Consider the following 20155-nt stretch of genomic DNA (forward strand, 5'->3'; position numbering starts at 1 on the left):
AGACCGGGAAAAATGCTCCTCTTCCCGCCTCGCCCCCCTCCCTCCCCACGCCCTGCCGCCCACCTTCCCCCCGGCGTGCTGCACGTTCCGATCCGCAGCCCACCATGCGGAGGGAGCGGGGGGCAGCGCGGCGGGGAGCGGGGCCGGAGCCCGCAGCCGGGCCCCCGCGGGACCCCGCTCGGCGGCCGGCGGCTCCCGGGCCCGTGTTGACCTGGGCTGCCTGATCCCGTTCCGCCGGGGCGAGGGACAACAGCGCCGAGGCGACATGACTGATTAAGCGCTCAGAGGGTCCAGATAAGCCCTGATGAATCTCATTAAGGGAGGGAGACGGGCTGTCCTGTTTGCTAACTTTGTTATTATTATTTCTTCTTCCCCCCCCCCCCCCCCCCCCCCCGCTCTTTTGTGTCCTCCTTCCCCGCCCTGCCCTGCGGACCCCCCCCGCCTCCACTCCTCCTCCTCCTCCTCCCCCTTCCCCATCCACACCCAGCGGCTAGAAGGGGACCTGGATGGCCGTGGCTGAAGGCGGCTGGTGCGCGGTGAAGCGGTGCTCTGCGGACGCCGGCGGTTCCTCCTGCCCCTTCGCGACCAGGCAGCCGGGCCCGTCTCCTCCTTCGCCCTCCTCCTCCTCCTCCTCTTCCTCCGGCGGCTCCCAGGGCGAGCGCGGCTCCTCCAAGACTCCTCTGCCGGCGCCCGACGGCGGCCACCGGCCGGCCCCGCCGCCGCCCCCCGCCGCCGAGGGCAGGTCGCTGCTCGCCCCCTACGTGCACTTCGGGGCCCCCCACCCCTCCGGCCTGCCCAGCTGGGAGGACATCCTGCTCTTCGCGGATTTAGACCAAACCAACAAGCTCATCTGGTCCAGCCGCGGCCCCAAGCTGAGCGCCCTCGGCGCCGAGCAGCCCGAGGAGATGTACCAGACCCTGGCCATCTCGGCCGCCCAGGGCCCCACGCCTTACGACGGATCTCCGGGCGGCTTCATGCACTCCACGCCTAGCTCGCCCGTCTACGTGCCCACGACCCGCGTGGGCTCCATGCTGCCCACGCTGCCCTACCTGCAGGGCAGCGGCGCGGCCCAGCCCAGCCACCCGGGCGGCGGCCACGCCGTCTGGTCCCAGCCGGCCGCGGAGAGCCCCTCGTACAGCACCGGCGGCGGCTCCCACCCCTCGGGCCGCTTCCCCTACTCCCCCAGCCCGCCGGTGGCCAACGGGGCCTCCCGGGAGCCCGGCGCCTACAGCAACAGCCTGGGCGCCAGGGACCAGTACAGCCCCCTGGCCCGGCCGCTCAATGGCTCCTACCCGGGGCCCTACACGTCCTACGTGGGGCCGCAGCTCACCCCCGCCTGGCCCACCGCACCCTTCGAGAACTCCATGCTGCACTGCCTGCAGGGCCGGGCCGCCCCCATCCCCGTCCGGGCACCCAGCGCAGGTAGGACCCGCAGCCGGGGGGCTGGGGGGCGGGGGGGGGGCGGCGGCGTGCCGGGGCTGCCCGCTGGCCGGGCCCCCGGGGGGGGCGGGGGTGCGGGGGGCGCGGGGAGGCGGCGGCGGGGCTGCCCCGGCGCGGGGTTCGCCGGCGTGGGGCGGCGCGGCGTGGGGCGGCTCTGATGGCGCTGGCAGGACGGCGGCCCCCGGGCCGGGGCGTTTTTGGAGTGGAGGTGGCTCTCGTCGTTTGCCTTGGCTTGTTGGGGGACGCGGGAAAAAAGGGGGGCTGGCGGGGTTGCAAACCCACCGCTCCCAAAACCAGTCGCCTGGTGTAAGCCTCACTTTTCATTTTCCCGACTCCCTGCATTCCTGCTTTCGCTAAATGAGGTAATCTGGCCACGAAATGGTGACAAATTCACTGCGAATTAACCTTTCCCGTAGCATAGAGGAAAAATGCAGGGGCTCGCTTAACCCATTTTGGATTATTTCAACTGCAAACCACTTCGCTGCTTCGTTAAAAGAGAAAAGCAGCAAAGCAAAACCTCTGATATGAACGAGAAAACCCGTTTATAAACCTCTGTCAAAATGCGGCACCTCCTGATGGGATTTTACTTTCGCTTCCGAGGTGTCCCGTCCCTTGTTTTTTGGTTTTTGGTTTTTGTGTGGGTTTTTTTTTTTTTTTTAAATTTAGGAAATTCTCGGTGTCGTTAAATCAGTGGTAGAAGTGGAGGCTGAGCTGCGATGATTTAGTCAGATGTAGAAAGGTTAACGATTATTGCAGGCTTTTCAGCTTTAGAATATATGTATGTACATATAAATACAGATGTATAGAGAGGTGTGTGGACATGTGTGTACATATATGTATATTTTTATATATTTGTGCATATTTTTTAATATATATATGTGAAGGTATACACACGCGCACACACGCATTTGATCAGCATTTGCTTTAATCATAAACTACCCACCAGGTAGGTACATTTTATATACACCGTGATTTTCTCTTTCAGTGCAGTGTTGCAGAAAATGACTCGATGGCTTTTCACCTTTCCATAGGGGTGTACACGGTGCTCCTCCTGTCTCTCGAGGCTAACCCGGTAGATTTAGGCATTTTAAGCCTCCCACTCGGTGTTTACTAACATGACAGAGGGAAGAAGACTCAGTTGTAGTGGTGGTAGGAGAAGGGCAGAGCAAAGCCGAGAAGCCGCATCTCAGGGCGACAGGAAAGTTGAGGTTTTTAACTCAGTTTCCCAAAGTTACAGAGTAAAACTAGGTGACGGAGGAAAAAAATTCCTGCTTTTTTTTTGGTTTAGGGGTTGGTTTTGTTTTTTTTTTTTTCCCGGGAGAGAGGTGGAGTTGGAGAATCTCACGGAAGGGAGAGGGGGAGAAGGGGCAGCGGAGGGAAGGAGCGGGGCGCTGGAGGAGGCTGGGACAGGAGTGCCAAGCCAGCCGAGGAGGGGCACGGCAGCTTCCCCGGTTTCCCCGGTCTCTGGAGCCGCTCCTGCCCGCTCCCCGCGGGGCCGCTGAGCCCCGGCCCGGCTGGAAAGGCGCAGGCAGCGAGGGCTCCTGCGAGACAAAGTGAGGCAGCAAAGCCGAAGCCACGCGTGTTCCCGTCTCAAATAATCGCGTCAGCCGTCAGGAAAATTGTAGCCGCAATGTATTTTTAACAGCTAAACATTAGACCGTTTGATGCAGCTTTCTTAACGTTACTGGTAGAGTTACTAAAGCCGTATCTAAAATTAAACCTTTATTTTGCTTTCCTTGAGGAGAAGTATGTTTCTCACGCACTACGGGGAAAAAATATTTTTAAATGCCCGAAAAATATATGTCGCGGCAGAATTTCTTTCTGCAGACACGAAGGTAATGTTATAAAGCAAATAGCTGAGGCAAATAACTGTTTAACTTCCAGCGTCCTTGAAGCCTTAAGCATTTTCCTGATTACAGTCTTCAGTGGCGCTTTTAGTGCAGAGATTAATAAATCTTAGCGATGTGCTAAGAGCTACAAGCTGACAACGTAAGTTGAACTGTGCTCTCTGGACTCTGCCGTGTGCCCGTTCCTGTTTAGCTCCTAATAATTTGCAAACGAAGGCAGGAGAGAAATGTATGTCGGTGGGTGCGGGCCGATTTCTGAGAAAGGCCGTTTCTCTCCCAGCTCAATGCCCGCCGTGTCGTCGCAGCCCTCTCCCCAAAGCTGCCTGGCGTTTACAAGCTCCCTTTTCGCTTTGCAGCGCAAAGCTAGTAAGCGAAACGTAAAAGAATAACCCCCTGATGAATGAAGGCAGGTAGCGGAGGGGATGGAGGGAGAAGAGGGGAAAAAAAAAAAAAAAAAAAAAGCTATGAGTCTGAAACAGACTTGCCCAGCCTCAACTCGAAAGCTGCTGCAGAAATCCAAACACCCCCTTGGAATAATTATTTCTGCACAACGTGGCACGGTACATGTAAACCCTGTATTTATTTTTTCCCCCGAAAGAGAGGTGAGGCAGAACAAGAACATAAGGATTTGCAGGGGTGAAGGTGTTTGCTTTTATAGGTGGGTTCTCTTTCTTTTTTTGCCGTGCATTTAGACCCTTTTTTCCCCCAGCTATGTTCATAGCTGTTCAGCAGCTATGGGAGCAGGAGGCAGAACACCGCATATTTTTCCATTTCCTCCGTTTCCTACCATCCAGCTCGAATTTGTCCAAATAGCTGAAGCGAAGTGGTCGCTCCCCATCGCTGACTTGGCACACCAGAGTCCCAAATGCTGTATCTGAATTTGAAGTTTTACTAGTTGAAAGGCATTCAAAATGAGGGTCAGGGTAAAAATTCCTTGCCCAGCTTTGACCTGGGGGAATATCGGGCAAAACCATCGCTCCTCGTATCCCGTCCCTGCGGTCCAGCCCCCAGGGTGGGCTTTGAAAGCAGGCTATTTTAGCAGGCACCTAACTCCCCCTGTCCCCCTAAAATGCTGAGGGCACCCCACTCTCCACCCGGTGGGGACCACGATGGGGTTTTCACCCCTCGAGTGGACCCCACGCTGCTCCAGCCAGATTTCCGAAAGGGCCAAATCTCGACCTGAGTACAGGGCTCCCGGGGGTCGCCGCTCAGGGGGAGCACCGGCTCCGCTCCAGTTTATAAAGCAAAGGTTGCACCGGGGCTGCCAGTGAGTTTGGTACATTAAAGAAATTTAAAAAAAAAAAAAAAAAAGAGGATTTTGTTTAAAAAAAAAAAAAAAAAAAATCACTGCATGGCCACAATCACTGCCGCTGAAGAGCCCTCGGCTGCTTGCCCGGGGCCCGTCTCCTGGTGCGGCAGGGCCGGGGCAGCGCTCCATGGGGCTCCGTGGGGCTCCATGCCCACCCGGCCGTACCCCACCACCTCTCCCCTCTGCTCCTGCCCCCCCAGAGCTGCTGGAGGACCTGTCCGAGAGCCGGGAGTGCGTCAACTGCGGCTCCATCCAGACCCCGCTGTGGAGGAGGGACGGCACCGGCAACTACCTGTGCAACGCCTGCGGGCTCTACACCAAAATGAACGGCCTCAGCCGGCCCCTCATCAAGCCCCAGAAGAGAGTGGTGAGTGGGGATGGAGGGGAGGGGGGGGAGCGAGAGGAGCTGCACCCCGAGGGACCCCCAGTCAGCGCCAGACAGGGGGAAAGCACGGGCAAGGATGGGGGAGCGCAGTCGGAGCGTGTCAGCCCGGCTGTCCCCCCGGCTGCAGAACTGAAGCGGGGCTCCTCAGCGGGTTGGCCGGCCAAAGCGCTCATGGTGTGGGCGACAGCGCTGGCAGCCCTCTGGGTGCCCCTTTGGGCCCACCTTCAGGTGGTAAAATTGCCCTCTGCCCCTGGTGAGCTGCAGACCCAGCACGGGCTAGCCTGACTTTTTGAGTTGATGGACCCTGTTGGTGAGGGAGCATCGGCGGCTTGGGAGAAATTTGTGCAGCTGCTGCTAATGTTGGATGTTTCCAACAGAAAGGAAAAAAAAAAAAAAAAATCAAGGTTGGAAAGTGTTTGTTCAGAGGGCTAGGAATTTCTCCAGACCTGCTTTGTTTGCTGAGAGCTCGATCCTTGGGAATGTAAGCAAGTTTTGTATATAATTCAAAGAAAACCAATTGTTTAAACAATGATAATAGCCTTTGTTTTGTTTTACTCCTAAGAAATGAGCAGCAATTTTTCTAAAAATATACTCCTAAAACTAGGGGGGGAAATAAATAGTACAAACCAGAACCCCTGTTTATAACTCAGGCTGGCACTGAATAGTAGAAAATTTAACAAGCGGGAACTGCACATTATGTTTAGCAAATCTGGGTGGAGGTCAGCAGAGAGAAAGAATACGCTCTTCAGTAATGGCTGTTACCGAGCGAGCCACAATAAATCACGCCAGTATAATCTAAGCTGATGTTTGGACCCTTGTGTATGGAGACAGTGTATCAAACCCGTCAGCCTTTCAAGCCCCTTTCAATCACGCCAGCTGCTTCGCTCCGTGCCTGTTTTCCTAGCGTTAAAACACATCCCGTTCTTCATTTCACAACCATTTGAATTTAATGCCCTTACGGGGCGGGGGGGGGGATATGAACCAAAAACCAAATGTGCAATGATAAGAGCAGAGAGTAAGTGCTCATGAACCAACCCCACCTCTGCTTAAAGACCTTTCTTTAAGCTGAAGAGTTAATTTAACTTTAAGCCAGAGGTTAATTACTGCTGGGTGCCTGTTTTTTCTAGCTGGTCGTCCACTAAATTTCATGACCCAAGGTGTTATCTCGCTACCGGGGACAAACGCAGCAGACGGGCCAGATCTGCTGCTTGTCTGAAGTGTCAGAGCTCGACTGGCCGTGGCACCCTGGCCCAATGCAGATTTCAAGTAGCTGATACCCGGCTCTGGCATTTCTGCGTTTCTTTTCTTTTTTTTTTGAAGGAGGGGTGGGGGTGAGGAGGCTAAAACAGAGTCAAACTGCAGCCCGACTTCAGCCTGACACCTCGGCGAAATAACTCTGAAATAGCTCTGTGTAACAATCCCTACCGAGTACCCTGGCCATAACTATAAATCAACCATGACTGTGTGTTCATACAGTTGGAAATATGTAGGTGAGAAGGGAAAATGTTTTGAAAATGCTAAACATGTTTAGATTTCACCGAAGTTTCTGATAAAATTCCTGCAGCAGAAAAGTCATTTTCGCTTCAAAACATGCCAACCCCCCCCCATTTGTTTAGATACAGCAATGAGCAAAAGCTATTGAAATCAAATATATGAAGATTAATACCAGATTGCATACAAAAGAAAGAAAGATTTAACAGAGTGAAACGTCTGACAGCATTTCACTTCCAGAGAAAGAAAATGCAGCATATGTGTTAAGACCGGCTTTTTTTTACCCAATCCATGTCAAACTTGTACTGAATCGAGCAAGGCAGTTTGGACGCTGTGTGCATACGTATTTAATAACAAGGTCAAAAATTCTGTTTTCACGAGACCTGGATTTTTAAGATTAAAAAGTATATGCGTGTACTTCAGCCTATATTACACTTGGCTGGGTTTTTTTGCTGTGCAATTAATAATGGATTACTGATTCAAAATTACAAAATTCGTACTTAATCTGGAGTTATTTCTGAGCTGCGGTTTAAGATGACAGCATACTGCTACAGAAACTCAAACAGATAAAATTCAAGAAACTCAGTTATTACTCTGGAATATTCTTCATTCTCAAAACATTTTTATCGGTTTCCCAAGTGGCAGGCAGCTCTGCGATATCAAAGGTGACCGAGTTACATCTAACAACCCAGCAGTAAATGATTCAAGAGGAAGGGCATTGTACCCTTAAGTTAGTAATTTCGGTTATGGGCGCTTTATAGTCAGAATAAGATTAATGCAATCCTCTAAAACTGACTTCTCCGTGTAAACTTGTTCAGCTGCCAGACACAGAGCTAGGCACAGATTTTTTTATATTTTTTTGACAATGTGATACTTTGAAAAAGACTAGATTTATGGTGTAGCTGGAATTCTTTGCTTGTGATGAACGTAAAAGAGATCACTTGTTACAGGGACTTTTATAACCCATTCGCCTTCATTTCACATGTTTATGAGGACTGCCTTCACTTATGATATACAGCCTGCAGCCATAAAGCTCTGGGTTATACGGTTATTTCTGATACAAGGTTGCTTCATCTTGGCTCCAAACTCCACGGAAGAGTGTCATAAATGGCTTGTTTGCAGTGGGGACCTTGTTGTCACCCACCAGCTTTTCTGCTGGCCAAGAGGAGGCTCTGTTCTGTAAAACATGTTCCCGAGGCACCTTGTTTTTCGCTCAAGGATAAAATGGGCGACGATAAAAAAAAATCTTTTTTATAAAGATGCCGCCGTCGTATGTGTTAGCCTCCGGCACCTGGTAAAGTTTGTTTTCCCCAGCCATGGTGCCACCGAGGGAAGATGATTAAAGCGGCTGATTTTTCCGATGAGTGGGGAGTATCGGTGGCAGGTTCGGAACTGCCTCCTTGCCCACCGCACAGGGAAGAGGGCATTGAACCGGCTGGAGAGGTGGCCCAGGAGTGATGTGCCTTCTCCTCAGCTGGACAGAGCTGTAGTGGAGATGTTTCCTAGCTGTCACACTGGAGGAAGAGCCAGTGTCTGGTGGTCTGAACAGAGGTTCCTGGGTCAGCAGCTCCCAAAATGTGTATTTTACCTCTGCTGCAACTGCCCGGAGTTGCAGACTGGCAGTGCCTCTTCACGTCAGCTTTTCAGTCTCTGAAATGAGGATAATCTTGTTTTAATTCTGGGATGTCGCTGATAGATGCCATAAAAAAAACCCCTCCTACCGTCCCCGCTGCATGTTAAAGTACTTTTTATACGCCGTAAAGACATAAATCATTTGCTCCTGCCCGCCTGTTTATGCCTGTGTTTGCCTACGCTTGCCTCTAGCCCTCGTCCCGGCGGCTGGGCTTGTCCTGTGCCAACTGCCACACCACGACCACCACCCTGTGGCGCAGGAACGCGGAGGGCGAGCCCGTCTGCAACGCCTGCGGCCTCTACATGAAGCTCCACGGGGTAAGCGGCCACTTCCCCACGGGAGATTCCCCGACGGCTCTGATGCTCCTTTGGGAAAGACCTGGTCCTCCTGCCGGCGGGCGCCCGGCGGCTTTGGGGGGGGTGACATCGGGCTTCCTCAAGTCGGGGCAATGTTTCTGTTGATGCTAATGGTCTCGGCTCACAGTTTGGACTGTGGAGTTAAAAAAAAATAGTTAAAATGACCGAATTAAAAAAAAAAAAATGGTTAAAATGACCGAAAAATGCCCGGCATTAAAAAATGGTTATACCGTCTTAGCAAGTTATGCTTTTGACAAGTTATGTGTTTGCCATTGTAGCTCTCCCGACAGAGTTGTACAAAGAAACCACCTCTGGCTGAGTGGCAGAGGTCTTTTTGCCACCGGGATTTAAACCACCTCTTTAGTGGGGGGAAAAAACCACAAACCCTAAACCTTTAATAAGCCAGTTTTTCACGGACAGACATAGCTATGCCAGCAACACTTTAAATGTCATTCCAGCCTTTGCTAGGTAATAATAGAGGAAGAAAATAGCTCTATCCTGAATGTGCTGGCGTATGTTTTGGGTGAGACTTGGAGCCAGTTATGCCCCTGTGGATTAAGTTACAGTCAAGCACAAGTGTTTGAAGAGCGAGGGCATTAGGAATGACTGGGACTTGGTCTAGTCCTCAAGGAAAAAGTAAATTATATCACAGGTTTAAACATTATAATGATAGTAAGCATATGCCTGAGTTGTCTTTTCCCAAACTCGTGTTATCATTACATTAAAATATATTTTAAACCAATGTTTTCTGTATAATGATTATCATTGTGATGACACAGAACACAAAGCTGATTTTCGAGCACATTTTCCCTATAAGTGTGGATACTATAAAGCTGTATCACGAGCAGAACTGTTTATAAGAACAAATGCTAAACTGATTATGGCCTAAAGCTTCTGTCCTAAGACACTTACCGACGATGATCTGGTTTGCATAGCTGGTCCATGGGAAGAGGAGGATTTTTTCCCCTCATACGCATTCTTGCTGTCCAGAATCATCCACGGGAGGTAATTCCCAACTGACCGACTGGAATAAGGAGCCAGGGATCAGATACACCCTGACCAATTTAATTTGATACGACCTATGGCCAAACAATGCTGGTTTTCCCTAAAAGTGTGCTGTTTATCTATGGACTGACCGAGGTGTTGGTAAAACTGTTTAGGCCACATCAAGAAAAATGTTTCCCCGCTTTCTTTATTCAGACAAAACTCCTCTTGAAACAATTCATTGCTTTGCCCAAATAAATTGCAAAGGTTTTTTTTAATTGCTGTCATGACACAGGAAAAATTGACTTGCTATATATGACTTCAACAGGCATTTTCAACATCACCGTTTGATCTTGTATTGTAGTTTGATTTTTGGTATTACAGTACTTACACAACTCTATGATCGTTGTGGGAATTTAATTTTTTTCAGGTTCCCCGACCTCTTGCTATGAAAAAAGAAGGAATTCAGACCAGGAAGCGAAAACCTAAGAACATAAATAAGTCAAAGGCATGCTCTGGTAAATATAAAAAGATAAGACAGTTGAGCTGCAAGAGTTTTTTTTCCCCTGGCTGGAAAATATTTGTTTTTAATACCAGTTCTCAATCTTTCAGGTAACAGTACTACTGCGGTTCCTATGACTCCAACATCCACGTCTTCTACTAACTCAGATGACTGTAGCAAAACCGCTTCTCCCAGCACACAGACTGCAGCCTCCGGGGTAAGCCATAAGCCGGTGTCCGTGTCTGTAAGCAGGCTGGTCACTGTGCAATGTTATCGCAGCTTTTATCTTATCTAGCAGAACAATAATCTAAACAAACTTTCCAGTTTTGTTAGCTGATACTGGAACAAGATTTTCGGAGGATATTACATATAGCTGTAAACACAATGACAAGCTGAAGTACTTTACAAACCTCTTAATTAAGATCTATATAATTTTTATGATTAAGTCAACCCCAGACATTTTGTTTTGAAATGTTCAGGTTCTTCTATTTCAAAGGTTTTCTTCTGGACCAAAGGCAATAAATCATGCCCAATTGATCCTTTCAAGAAACAATTGTGCATGTATCCCTTTTTTTCTGAATTTATAATTCAAGGCACTGATGCTCTCACGTTTTCCAAAAGCTGTTTAATATACCTATACATTTGTATGCGTTATCCCAAATGAGTCGTAAACCCCAGCAAAACGTTGTCTTGCTGTACGGAGGGAAACATAAAGGCTTTTTGTTTTGAACTAAGGCGTGCACTTAAATCCTGATCCAGACCCAACTGAAACCAGGCTGGGGAGGGAGCCCCGCTGATTGCAGTCCGTAGGGGATCAGCCCTCTCCTCGCACAGGGCTCTTCAGGGGCCAGATGCTCAGCATCTGGCAGCACCGAGCTCCAGAGGAGCACCAGAGGAGCGCTGATCATCCCTTGCTTTAGTTTTGATCCTTATTTTACATCATGTACTCAAATCGTCTCAAACTTCCTTTCTTCACTCAGTTAGCATGTGTGATAACAAATACTACCACTACAGTTGCAAAGCTTAATGTAGATTAATTTCTAACCTCTTGGCTATACATATCCCTATCCGCACTCACTCCTCGGGCCTTCTGTATCCTTTAATCTGCCACATCATTTCTTTGAAAAGTTTTCCTAATGTGGCTTTCTCTACCTCTTTATTAATAAAAAGAAGACATTGTTTATAATAACTATTTTTCAATATGTCTCAGCATTCCCACATCCAAATTCCTTTCAATAGTTTAATTCCCGACGTACAAAGTTTCATTGTACAAGGGGAGGAAAAAACCCGGTTTTAGCAAATGAGATTGTTTGCGGACTGACAGGGCCACCCAGTTTCAGAGGCACTGGGTTTTGGGTTCGGATGCTGCCAGACAAGGACATTACTAAAAGGGCTTGTCTTGGACATGAGAAAACCCTGTCAGTCCGAAAAATAAACAGATCCCATCAAAAAGAGAGAAACACTAACCAAAAAGTGAACTGTTACAGGGTTTCAGGCTCCCCCCAGTGAACTACTAGGCACTGGTTTAGGCTCTCCTCTAATATTTGCAATGGAAGAAATGCAGCCAAATTTTCCTTAAATTTTCCTTTGATTGCCTGAAGCAGGGCTCCCGATCTGAGGAATGTGGTGGGATTTATATAATGGACAGAATTAGAAGCGCGATCGCAGCTGAGGCCGAGGCAGCAGTGTAGGCTGCAGGCAGCGCAGCTGCGTGCTGCTCGGGGAAGGAGAGGCCGTAGAGACGCGATCCCGCGTCCCCTGTGCCGACGCTTCCTTGGCTGGCTACAGCCTGCCTTCCTTTCTGTAGCCCTTCTCCCTAGGAGAGCGTATCAAACCTGTTCTTAATAACCTTTATGTTATCATTTTAATAGTACCATTTGTAACATAATCTTGCCAGGTGGTGTTGCGTGGGTGCCAGAGGAGAGCGGGGTGGGGGCACGATTTGTGAGCCAAAAGGCTAGCTGAGAGCTGTTAGCGACTCAGAGCAACTCCCAGGGAACCTGCGGCTGCTCTTAATTACACAACGGCATCCCCCAGTGCCAGGACTTCAGTTCTCCCTGATTTTTCTGTAGTAGATCGGGCTGGGAAGAGGACACATGCACGCGGACTGGGGAAATCTATCCCCTTGTATCCAGCAGGCAGCACAGTAACATCTGCACAGCCTTTTCCCCACTGTGTTTCGATCAGATGTGCACTGCATATGCAAAGCACTTGTAAATTACCTCTCGTGAAAAATTTCAATAAAAGGAAGCGATGGAGGGAGGCTGTGAAATGCACTGAAGCAGCAACCAGACATATGGGCATCCCCTTGACTCCCCCTGCCTTACGTGAGGGGCCAGTGATCTCCCACCCATGCACCCCAGGCCCAAATGTACGTAAATGAGGATGGGATTTGCAGAGGAGCTGTTGTCAGGGCATGGTGTGGGTATGGCCACATCCTTCTCTTGGGCTCCTGACTTTGCCCAAGCACCAGCAATTCAATGGGATGAGAACAGGGGAGACAGGAGGTTGAAAATAGAAAGTGCTGGCTGTTAAGCCTGGCTCCCGTTGCCCCAGACATCATTTGGGAACAATGAGCACTAGCTGCGGAGGAAGTGAAATAACTTCTTATGGGCCTAAATCCCGCGGGAGGGGCTGAGCGCTCATAAGGGCCATTGAAGTTGTCAGGAGTGAAGGGATGTCAGCGTTTTAGAGCAAGGCAGCCTGTAATCTGATCACATGCCAAAGCAAAGATACTCCACTAGACTTCTATTTTTCTTGATTTCTTTTTTCATCGATAGCCCGAAGGCTTGTATTTATTCTTAGATAGGCAATGGCTTTGCACAAGGAGAATAAACTTCTCCAGGCTGTGTCAGGAGGGAGAAAACCCCTCAGATGGATGAATCCAGGCTCTCTGTAATCTTCGGTCACATTAGTGAGAATGGTGTCGATTCCTGCCAGCGGTGCTGGTGACGTTGCCGAAACAGGGGCACCTGCTGGAAGAGCGAACCTGGCTCATTCCCCGCGTGTTACACAACCAGCGTGGCAACTTGTTTTTGTTTTGCTCTGGTTTTACTTCTCCAGCCCTTATTCTGTGAAGAGGGGAAAAATGCCAAATTGACATTAGGCAGAGAAATCTGATGACGTTTTAGAAACTGTTGTCTGAAATTCACAGCAATGTTGTTGCTAAATGAAACAGAGAAAATGAATTCCTCTACTGGTACAAAAGCAATTTGTTATGCTTTTTATGGGAGGCTGCCAAAAGAGTTCCCAGTTATGTAGAAATCTAATGGAAATGAAATTCAGCAGAATTCATTTGTGTCAGTAATACTCAATTTTTGCCCTACCTTTCTTTATCTCTTTTAAAGCAAAATAAAGAGGGGAGGGCAGAAAAAGAGAAGGGCAGCAATTACTCTTGGAAATGTCTTTGAGACTATCCATTTCATGAAGGGAATCTTATATGACGCCAATTTTGAGACAAATTAGCAAGAACCTTAAATGTTGATTTTATGTTCTAGCTGAAGTTTAAACATTTAAAATATATGATTAATGAATTGCTGTGGGTGCAAAGTTGATTTCAAACATCCCAAGATGTAGAAGTGTTTGGATGGGAGATATTTTGTTGTCCCATTGTAAAGGGGCTATTTGCCAAATTCACATCTGGATCTAGGATTTAGGCCTATTTCTGTTTTCCTAAGCAGTATAAGTACTGGGTGTCCTGCGTTACTAATATGGAAAAGGTCCAGCTGCATGATATATGAAGTTGCCTTACATCCCCATAAAAAGAAGATTTGAAGGTTTCAGACAGCCTGCATCTGCATCCATACCTGCTCTCCCTTTGATGCTGCTGAAACTGTACAGAGAAAAGCTACACAGAATAATTTGCTAAGCGAAGGGCACGGTCTGTAGTACACACCCATCCATTTCCATGCAGGGGCTCCACCGGTGTGATTACCAGAAGGACTTTATTCCCTTATTAGGATAAAAGGCAGTATGAAAACTGCTGTAAAATCTGCTTTTTATGGGAGAACATGGAGGCTCCATGAGCCAGGGCTGATGTCAGTAAAGGCACAGCAGCACTAGGGGAGCTCTTCTTTCAGAAGACTCTACTCGCGCCCTTTGCCTCCAGTTTGGAGCATTTTCAGAAGGACCATAATCATACACTATAGAATGACTTAGGACAGTTGTCTTGCAGGTATAACTAGCGCTGACTTCCCTTGGAGGTTTACCTTGAGAAGTGGTTCAGGACTGGCTCTTCAGTGTTGTAGGCTGGAAAGTGGGAGCGCTGACTGAAACGTCCTCGGCAGGTGGTGAGCTAGCAGGAAAATGCCCCCAAAATGCCCGACAACCTGGGCTGAATTCACTGAATAGCTTCTCCTGCATTCGCTTTGTTTTGTTTTTGGAAGAGGGCTCATGGGATGGTTAGAGGTGTTGTTCTTCGCTCCTTTTAAGGCGGCAGATTGGTAGGACATTCATGCAGGCAACAGGGAATCAACCTCCGTACAGTATCTCCCAGAGTCTGGGTGAACCCAGAAACTCAGCCTCTTAAAAAAAATCTCCTAACCACCTGGATGTTAGAAAGCTGAATGGCCAGGGATCCTTCAGGCTATCCGATGATAAGATTTCAGTTGGTATAGAATAATTTCCTAGACACTGGGACAGGGTTTCCATGAGAAAGGCTCACCAGCATGGTTGTTAGGACTTTCACCTGGAAAATGGGAACACGGTGCCTCAGTCCTGGTATGAGTAAATATTTATCTAAACCAGGTGGAATAAGATCAACAGGAGGCATGAGGAACATGGCAACCTAAAATACCAGATAGTCTGGTAGTCAGTGTATTATGCTGGGAGATCTGATACTCCACTTCAACTCTTCTCTTGGTCTCCTACCTCTTCTGTGTTAGTCCTCACTCCTGGACAAAATAGGATGCTGCTTTCTTCTCCCCACTCAGTTTCATAAAATCAGACATTCATTTTCTTTGCTCTGTGGACACGTATCCAAAAGAAAGAATTTCATTTTGTATCAAACAGAACAAGGCAATCCAGCTTTTTTGTTTCAGCGGGGAAAGCCAAGGAAAAAAAGAGTATTTTTGGTTCTACTCAAAACTTCTATATGCGTATGGACACATACGTTTTGCTTGGTTTTGTTTTATTGCCAAAGCAATGAAGTCAATTATTCATACAGCCCTTGATGGCAGAGGTGTCCATCAGCTTTCCCAAGCCACACTGGAGGTTGCCTCTCCCAGGAAATTAATGAAGTATTAACCACAGTTCTATGTTGCTATAATACAAAGGAGAGATTAGAAGATATGTAAACTTATACGTCTGCAATATAAACAAAGGATCAATTGGCCTAGCAAGAGATGACAACTTTGCGTAGTAAGAGGGTCACTAATTCAGAAAAGAAGCTGTGGTTTTGCAGTGCTGAGACTTGCTCTTCAGAAACCAGGGAGCGACAGTACTGGGAGAAAGTCCTCTTGGTGAGGATGGCAATTATTACAGGGAGGCAGAGGCTGGAAAATTAAGGTCTCCACTGCAGTTTGCCACAACATGTTATATGCGAATGAAGTTTTTACAAGTGTGTTTCAGCTGACTACGGTTATCATTTAAGTGTAGTGAAGCTAAACTAGGCTAACAGAAGAGGAAGAGAGTATCGGCTGAGACTCAGCTTACTACACACCTAGTGTAATGTCCACAATTTGTGGCGCATTTTGAACCTGTGAAGTGGGTGGAGCAAAGGTCTATCTGATAGAGCAAAGGTCTAGATCAAAGCCATTCGCCACCCCCTCCAGCTGTTAGCACAATTCCTTGCTCAGAGCTTTTGAGCTCATGGGGGGTGGGGGGGGGTTGGGGGGGGGGTGTCCCTCCCCTTTCCCCGCTCTCCATGGTGGACAGACGGTGCAGGAAGGGTGGGTGGAAGAAAGAAGGAGTCCTTCAGCCAGAGATACCGGTGCTGTTCCCCACGTGCTGGCCAGCACAGGCTCAGCAGCCTGGTTTTGATCGGGGCCAGCTTTAGTGGGGGTGAATTTGGTTCCGAGGTGCTGCCGGCAGGGTTGGGTGAGATGTAGGTGTCTAAGTCCCTCTGTGGCTCTGGCTGAGGTCTCCCTGTGAGCATCGTGGGCAGGTTGTCTATAGACAGGCCACCTCTGATCCAGACAACCTTCCTGGGGGCTGCCCCATGTCCAGATCCTGCTGGTTTGGGTAAAAAGAAGGGATCCTTAAACCACCTTTGCAGACACAAATGCAACCTTCCTCTGTTTGTTTGGAAGGCAAGCTCTTCCCAACAGGCTTCGTTCATTTTTTCCTCAGGAAGCTGAGCTTCAGTTGATTATCTATCCTATTATCAGATTTCAGCAATAAAAATAAATCCATTACCTTTTTATTGATAGAGCCAGCTGTTGTGAATTAGAAGAGCTCATTGACTTAAGCAGCATTGTTCAGCTTATTTATTCCAGCTGACAAATGTCCTCTAATAACTAACTGTAGCTTCTGTCATCCTTCATCCCTTAAAGCTGGAAAAGTAAGAGCAGAGCTAGGCAGGCTCAGGAGCAGAGCCGTGATTCAGCCACGTCTTTTTCATGAGCTAAAGTTTGTTTTCCATGTCTCACTTTGGGAGCTGCCCGAGCTGCCTGGATTTGTCATGACATTACTGGGGTGGGGTTTCCAGGCCCGGCAGTCCTGCCCAGGTCCTGCCCGCCCCAGCTCAATGGAGCCAGGATCCAGCCTTGGTCGGGCAGGGATGGGCAGTCTTCAAACAGGACGTGCCTCCATGTCCTCCCTTCTGGGGTGCCTGAGGGAGGGGTAGCTGATAACCCCACATGGAAACTGCAGGTCCCTGTGCCCCACCTTTGCAGGGCTGAATCAGGAAAAGGGTGAATTACACTTTCCAAGCCCGGAAAAAAACAGGTAGTGATAAGATATTTGCCTACCGGAACAACAGCGGCAAATATGGGCAAACGGGAACCTTTCAAACCAGCTCCTAGTATTTTTAGCTCAGGTTGAGCAAACACTGCTCAACTCTATTTAAACCCTCCTTCCACTGTGGGGAGACTCAAGCTGTTAAAAATGATATCTTTTGTGCTAACAGGAGTCTATTTGATGTATTAGAAATAAAAACAGCCTTTTTGAAAAACTAGGCTGATGCAAGACCAAAACCAGACCCAAAGGTTAGTGTGAAACCTGCCTCATTGAATTCTCCGTGCATAGTTACAAGGAAAGAGGATACGGAGATTTGTAGTCACTGATTGGCAATTGTGTATTTGAGAGGGCGATAAAACATATTTCTTAGGATTAGAGCTATTTTGGCTGGTTTTTGAGGGCAAGCAGTTGTTCCTTCTGTCTCTGCATTTCTGGGTAGCAACTGACAGAGTGGGATCCTGGTTGATGACTGCGTGGAAGAATAGTGGCGACCAACCATTTTAATAAAAACTAAAGAAAATATTGGAGTCCAGGTTATTTCAGACAAAAGTGACCTCTTCCAATGAGTATCTCTTTCAGAAGGTGAGGTTTTTCCCTGGATTAAGCACAGCAACAAGAACCCTGCACAGTACCGTTTGGAAATTGCCTTTGAAAAAATGAAGCCTTGCCTTTCCTATGTCAGGACTGCTAGCTTGGCATGGCTCCAGGAGAGCCAAGAGCTCTACTCTTGTAAAATGATTAAATATGTCTACTTTTCACTTAAACAGCAGGCAGGAAGCTTCTGCAGTCACAGTTTAGGATAGTCTTTTTTTTTTCTTTTTAAGGAATCTCGTCCGAAGACTATCCATTAACAACTAAATTAAGGTTTTAAAGTTGACATATCCAAGAGTTAATTTTGCATGAAGTCAGCTCTTAAACATTTCCTTTATCAGGTGAAAACGTTGCCCCTTCTCTGTCTGGCACTGTGAATTTTTCCTCTTTAGCGGATCTGGTCAGCCTCATGGAAAAAATGATTGTTTCTTTGTCTTTGTAACTCTCCATTTCTCTGCTAAAATAAATGGACTGGTTCCAGTGCAGCTCAGAGGTTCATCTTCATGCCTACTGGGGCTCCCCTGTGCGTTGTGTTGTGTGTGTAGGTGGTGGAACAAAAAGGGTCCTGGTTCAAAGGCATAGTCTTTCTCCACTTGAGATGAAAGGAGCACCCCCTTTAGTGGCCAGTCTTACAGGGATTAAGTGGTTGCGGCTAGTGTTTTGAAAGTTGAGGAATGATTTTAGGCATTTGAAGGTCTGAGGGAGCCAAAGAAGGCTGATTTCCAGGAGGTGCTCCGCACCCGCTGGTGGAGAATTGGGATGTATTGGGCTTCTCCCACCGGGGAAGCAAAACTATAGGTGCCAGTACTCCCGGGTCACATTTTTGGTGTTGGCACCTGTGTCCCTTCAGTAGGGGGCAGCGGGACACACGCATGTTACCTCCTTCATCATGGTCTAGTTTCCAGATTTTCTGCACATCATGTGCTTTCTTTTCCACCGTGCTGTGAAGATAACAACATGCTGATCTCCAAATGCAGATACCACTCCCATCAGCAAGGCTGAATGAGTGGGCTGACCCTGAGACATTTTTTCAGTTTCAGGATTTCAAGGCACAGGGGCAAGCTGAGGGCAAACCCTGGCTTTCCACAGAAATCCTGGGATAGCGGCTGTGCCCTGAGCCCACCCATGCCCCAGTGCGTGCAAAGACCACCCGCTCAATGAAATCTCTCTTTGCTCTTCTTCCCCCTCCAGGCGAGCTCGTCGGTGATGTCTGGCCCAGGAGACAGCACCAGTCCTGAAAACAGCAACCTTAAGTATTCAGGTCAAGACGGGCTGTACACAGGAGTCAGCCTGACCTCCACGGCTGAAGTGACGGCATCCGTGAGACAGGATCCCTGGTGTGCCCTGGCTCTGGCGTGACCCGGCGCGAGGGAAGCTGGATCCTGGTGCTACGCGGCAGCCCCCAGATGTCCGCGCATGGTTTCTTCTGTGGAGTGGTCGTGGCGGCAGCGAGAGTGCTGGCAAAGACCATTCCTCTGAAATTGTTTCTGTGCCTTGGTGGCAGAGGTGTTTTTCAGCCTCTGAAAGAGGCTCCGCCGAAGCATCCAGTTCCTCATCTATGCAAGAAAAATATAGGGAAAGCAAATGCCCACCGGGGGATAGCTAATGCAGCCTTATGCTCTCTCTCTCTCTCAAAAAAAAAAAAAAAAGAAAAAAAAAGAAAAAAAAAAAAAGAAGAAAAAAAGAAGAGATAAACCTAGACCTATTGATAGATTCCAGAAATATATCCTCGACTTAGCCAGCAGCGCTGCCTTTCTGATTGTATAGTTGTTCTCACTCTCTCATCGCCTTCTCCCCCAAGAATTTGGTGGAAGTTGTCAGTGTCGGGGAGGGAGTACCAAAGGCTTTAATCACTAGAGATAGTGAGATACTTTTTAACGAGCGTCAGAAGTGTGTACTGCTTGAGTTGGCGCAGATGTCTCGCACCGAACATTTGACGTCTTCGCCCCATCGGTCCTCTCCTCCTGTGCCCTCCATCTTCAGCGTGCCTTGTTCGGCTCTTCAGAGCCCAGCTATGCCCCTGGAAGAAATCACAACGTTTGGTACAAGTCTCACAAGGTCCAGCTTGTTAAGGAGATTTTGGGTTTGGGGTTTTTTTTTGGTTTAAAATATTTACTCACTTTGCAAGACTGCAATATCACCTTTAAAGTACACTGTGACTGAGGTTTATGAAAGTTCGTATTTTCTGGCTGAACTGTTGTAGAGTCAGTCGAAATTTGTAAACAGGGTAGCAATCTGATATTTTTCTTCCATATATACAATAATTTTTTTAAAGAAGTGCAATTTGCGTTGCAGCAATCAGTGTTAAATCATTTGCATAAGATTTAACAACGGTTTTTATACGAATGAATGAATGTAAACATTTTAACTTAATGGTACGTAAATAATTTAAAAGAAAAACTTAACTAGGCATCCTTAGGCTTTTTAGCGCAACAAAGACCCATCCACTTTCTGTATTTCCAGTTGGTAAAGCAAGAGTTTCAAAGAACAAGCCTTCTCTCAGGAAAATTGCCCTAGCAGTTTGCTCAGAAGTATTGTACAAAAATGCAAATGCATCCCCAGGGTTTTTTTGCCATTGAATGAGTATGTGCTGGAAAGAAACAAATCGCGATGAAACTTTACTACCTAACTGATACATATGTAAATACTCCATAAGATATTTAGGCATCTTGAAAATGTAGGATGCAATCTGTATAGTGTGACTGACACATAGTTAGGTT

The 20155-nt window shown here is 48.1% G+C and overlaps 1 protein-coding gene across 2 annotated transcripts; it reads left to right on the forward strand.

Moving 5' to 3' along the window:
- Positions 1-506: 506 nt before the first annotated feature.
- On the forward strand, positions 507-18794 carry GATA6 (GATA binding protein 6). Of its 2 annotated transcripts, none has more exons than XM_075705454.1 (6): positions 507-1422; positions 4797-4963; positions 8297-8422; positions 9876-9963; positions 10058-10164; positions 18627-18794. In XM_075705454.1, the coding sequence occupies exons 1-6, from the start codon at positions 507-509 to the stop codon at positions 18792-18794; spliced, it is 1572 nt and encodes a 523-aa protein (XP_075561569.1). The 2 variants fall into 2 exon arrangements, with proteins under 2 accessions (XP_075561569.1, XP_075561570.1); XM_075705455.1 differs by having other exon boundaries at positions 906-1422; positions 10058-10191.
- The last annotated feature ends 1361 nt before the right edge of the window (positions 18795-20155 follow it).

Source organism: Pelecanus crispus, chromosome 2 (genome assembly GCF_030463565.1).
Source record: "Pelecanus crispus isolate bPelCri1 chromosome 2, bPelCri1.pri, whole genome shotgun sequence".
NCBI classification, from domain to species: Eukaryota; Metazoa; Chordata; class Aves; order Pelecaniformes; family Pelecanidae; genus Pelecanus; species Pelecanus crispus.

Coding starts and splice junctions, on each gene's coding strand:
- GATA6 (XM_075705454.1), top strand. CDS start 507: ATGGCCGTGGCTGAAGGCGGCTGGTGCGCGGTGAAGCGGTGCTCTGCG. Junction 4,964..8,296: donor TCAAGCCCCAGAAGAGAGTG/GTGAGTGGGGAT, acceptor GCTTGCCTCTAG/CCCTCGTCCCGGCGGCTGGG. Junction 8,423..9,875: donor TCTACATGAAGCTCCACGGG/GTAAGCGGCCAC, acceptor AATTTTTTTCAG/GTTCCCCGACCTCTTGCTAT.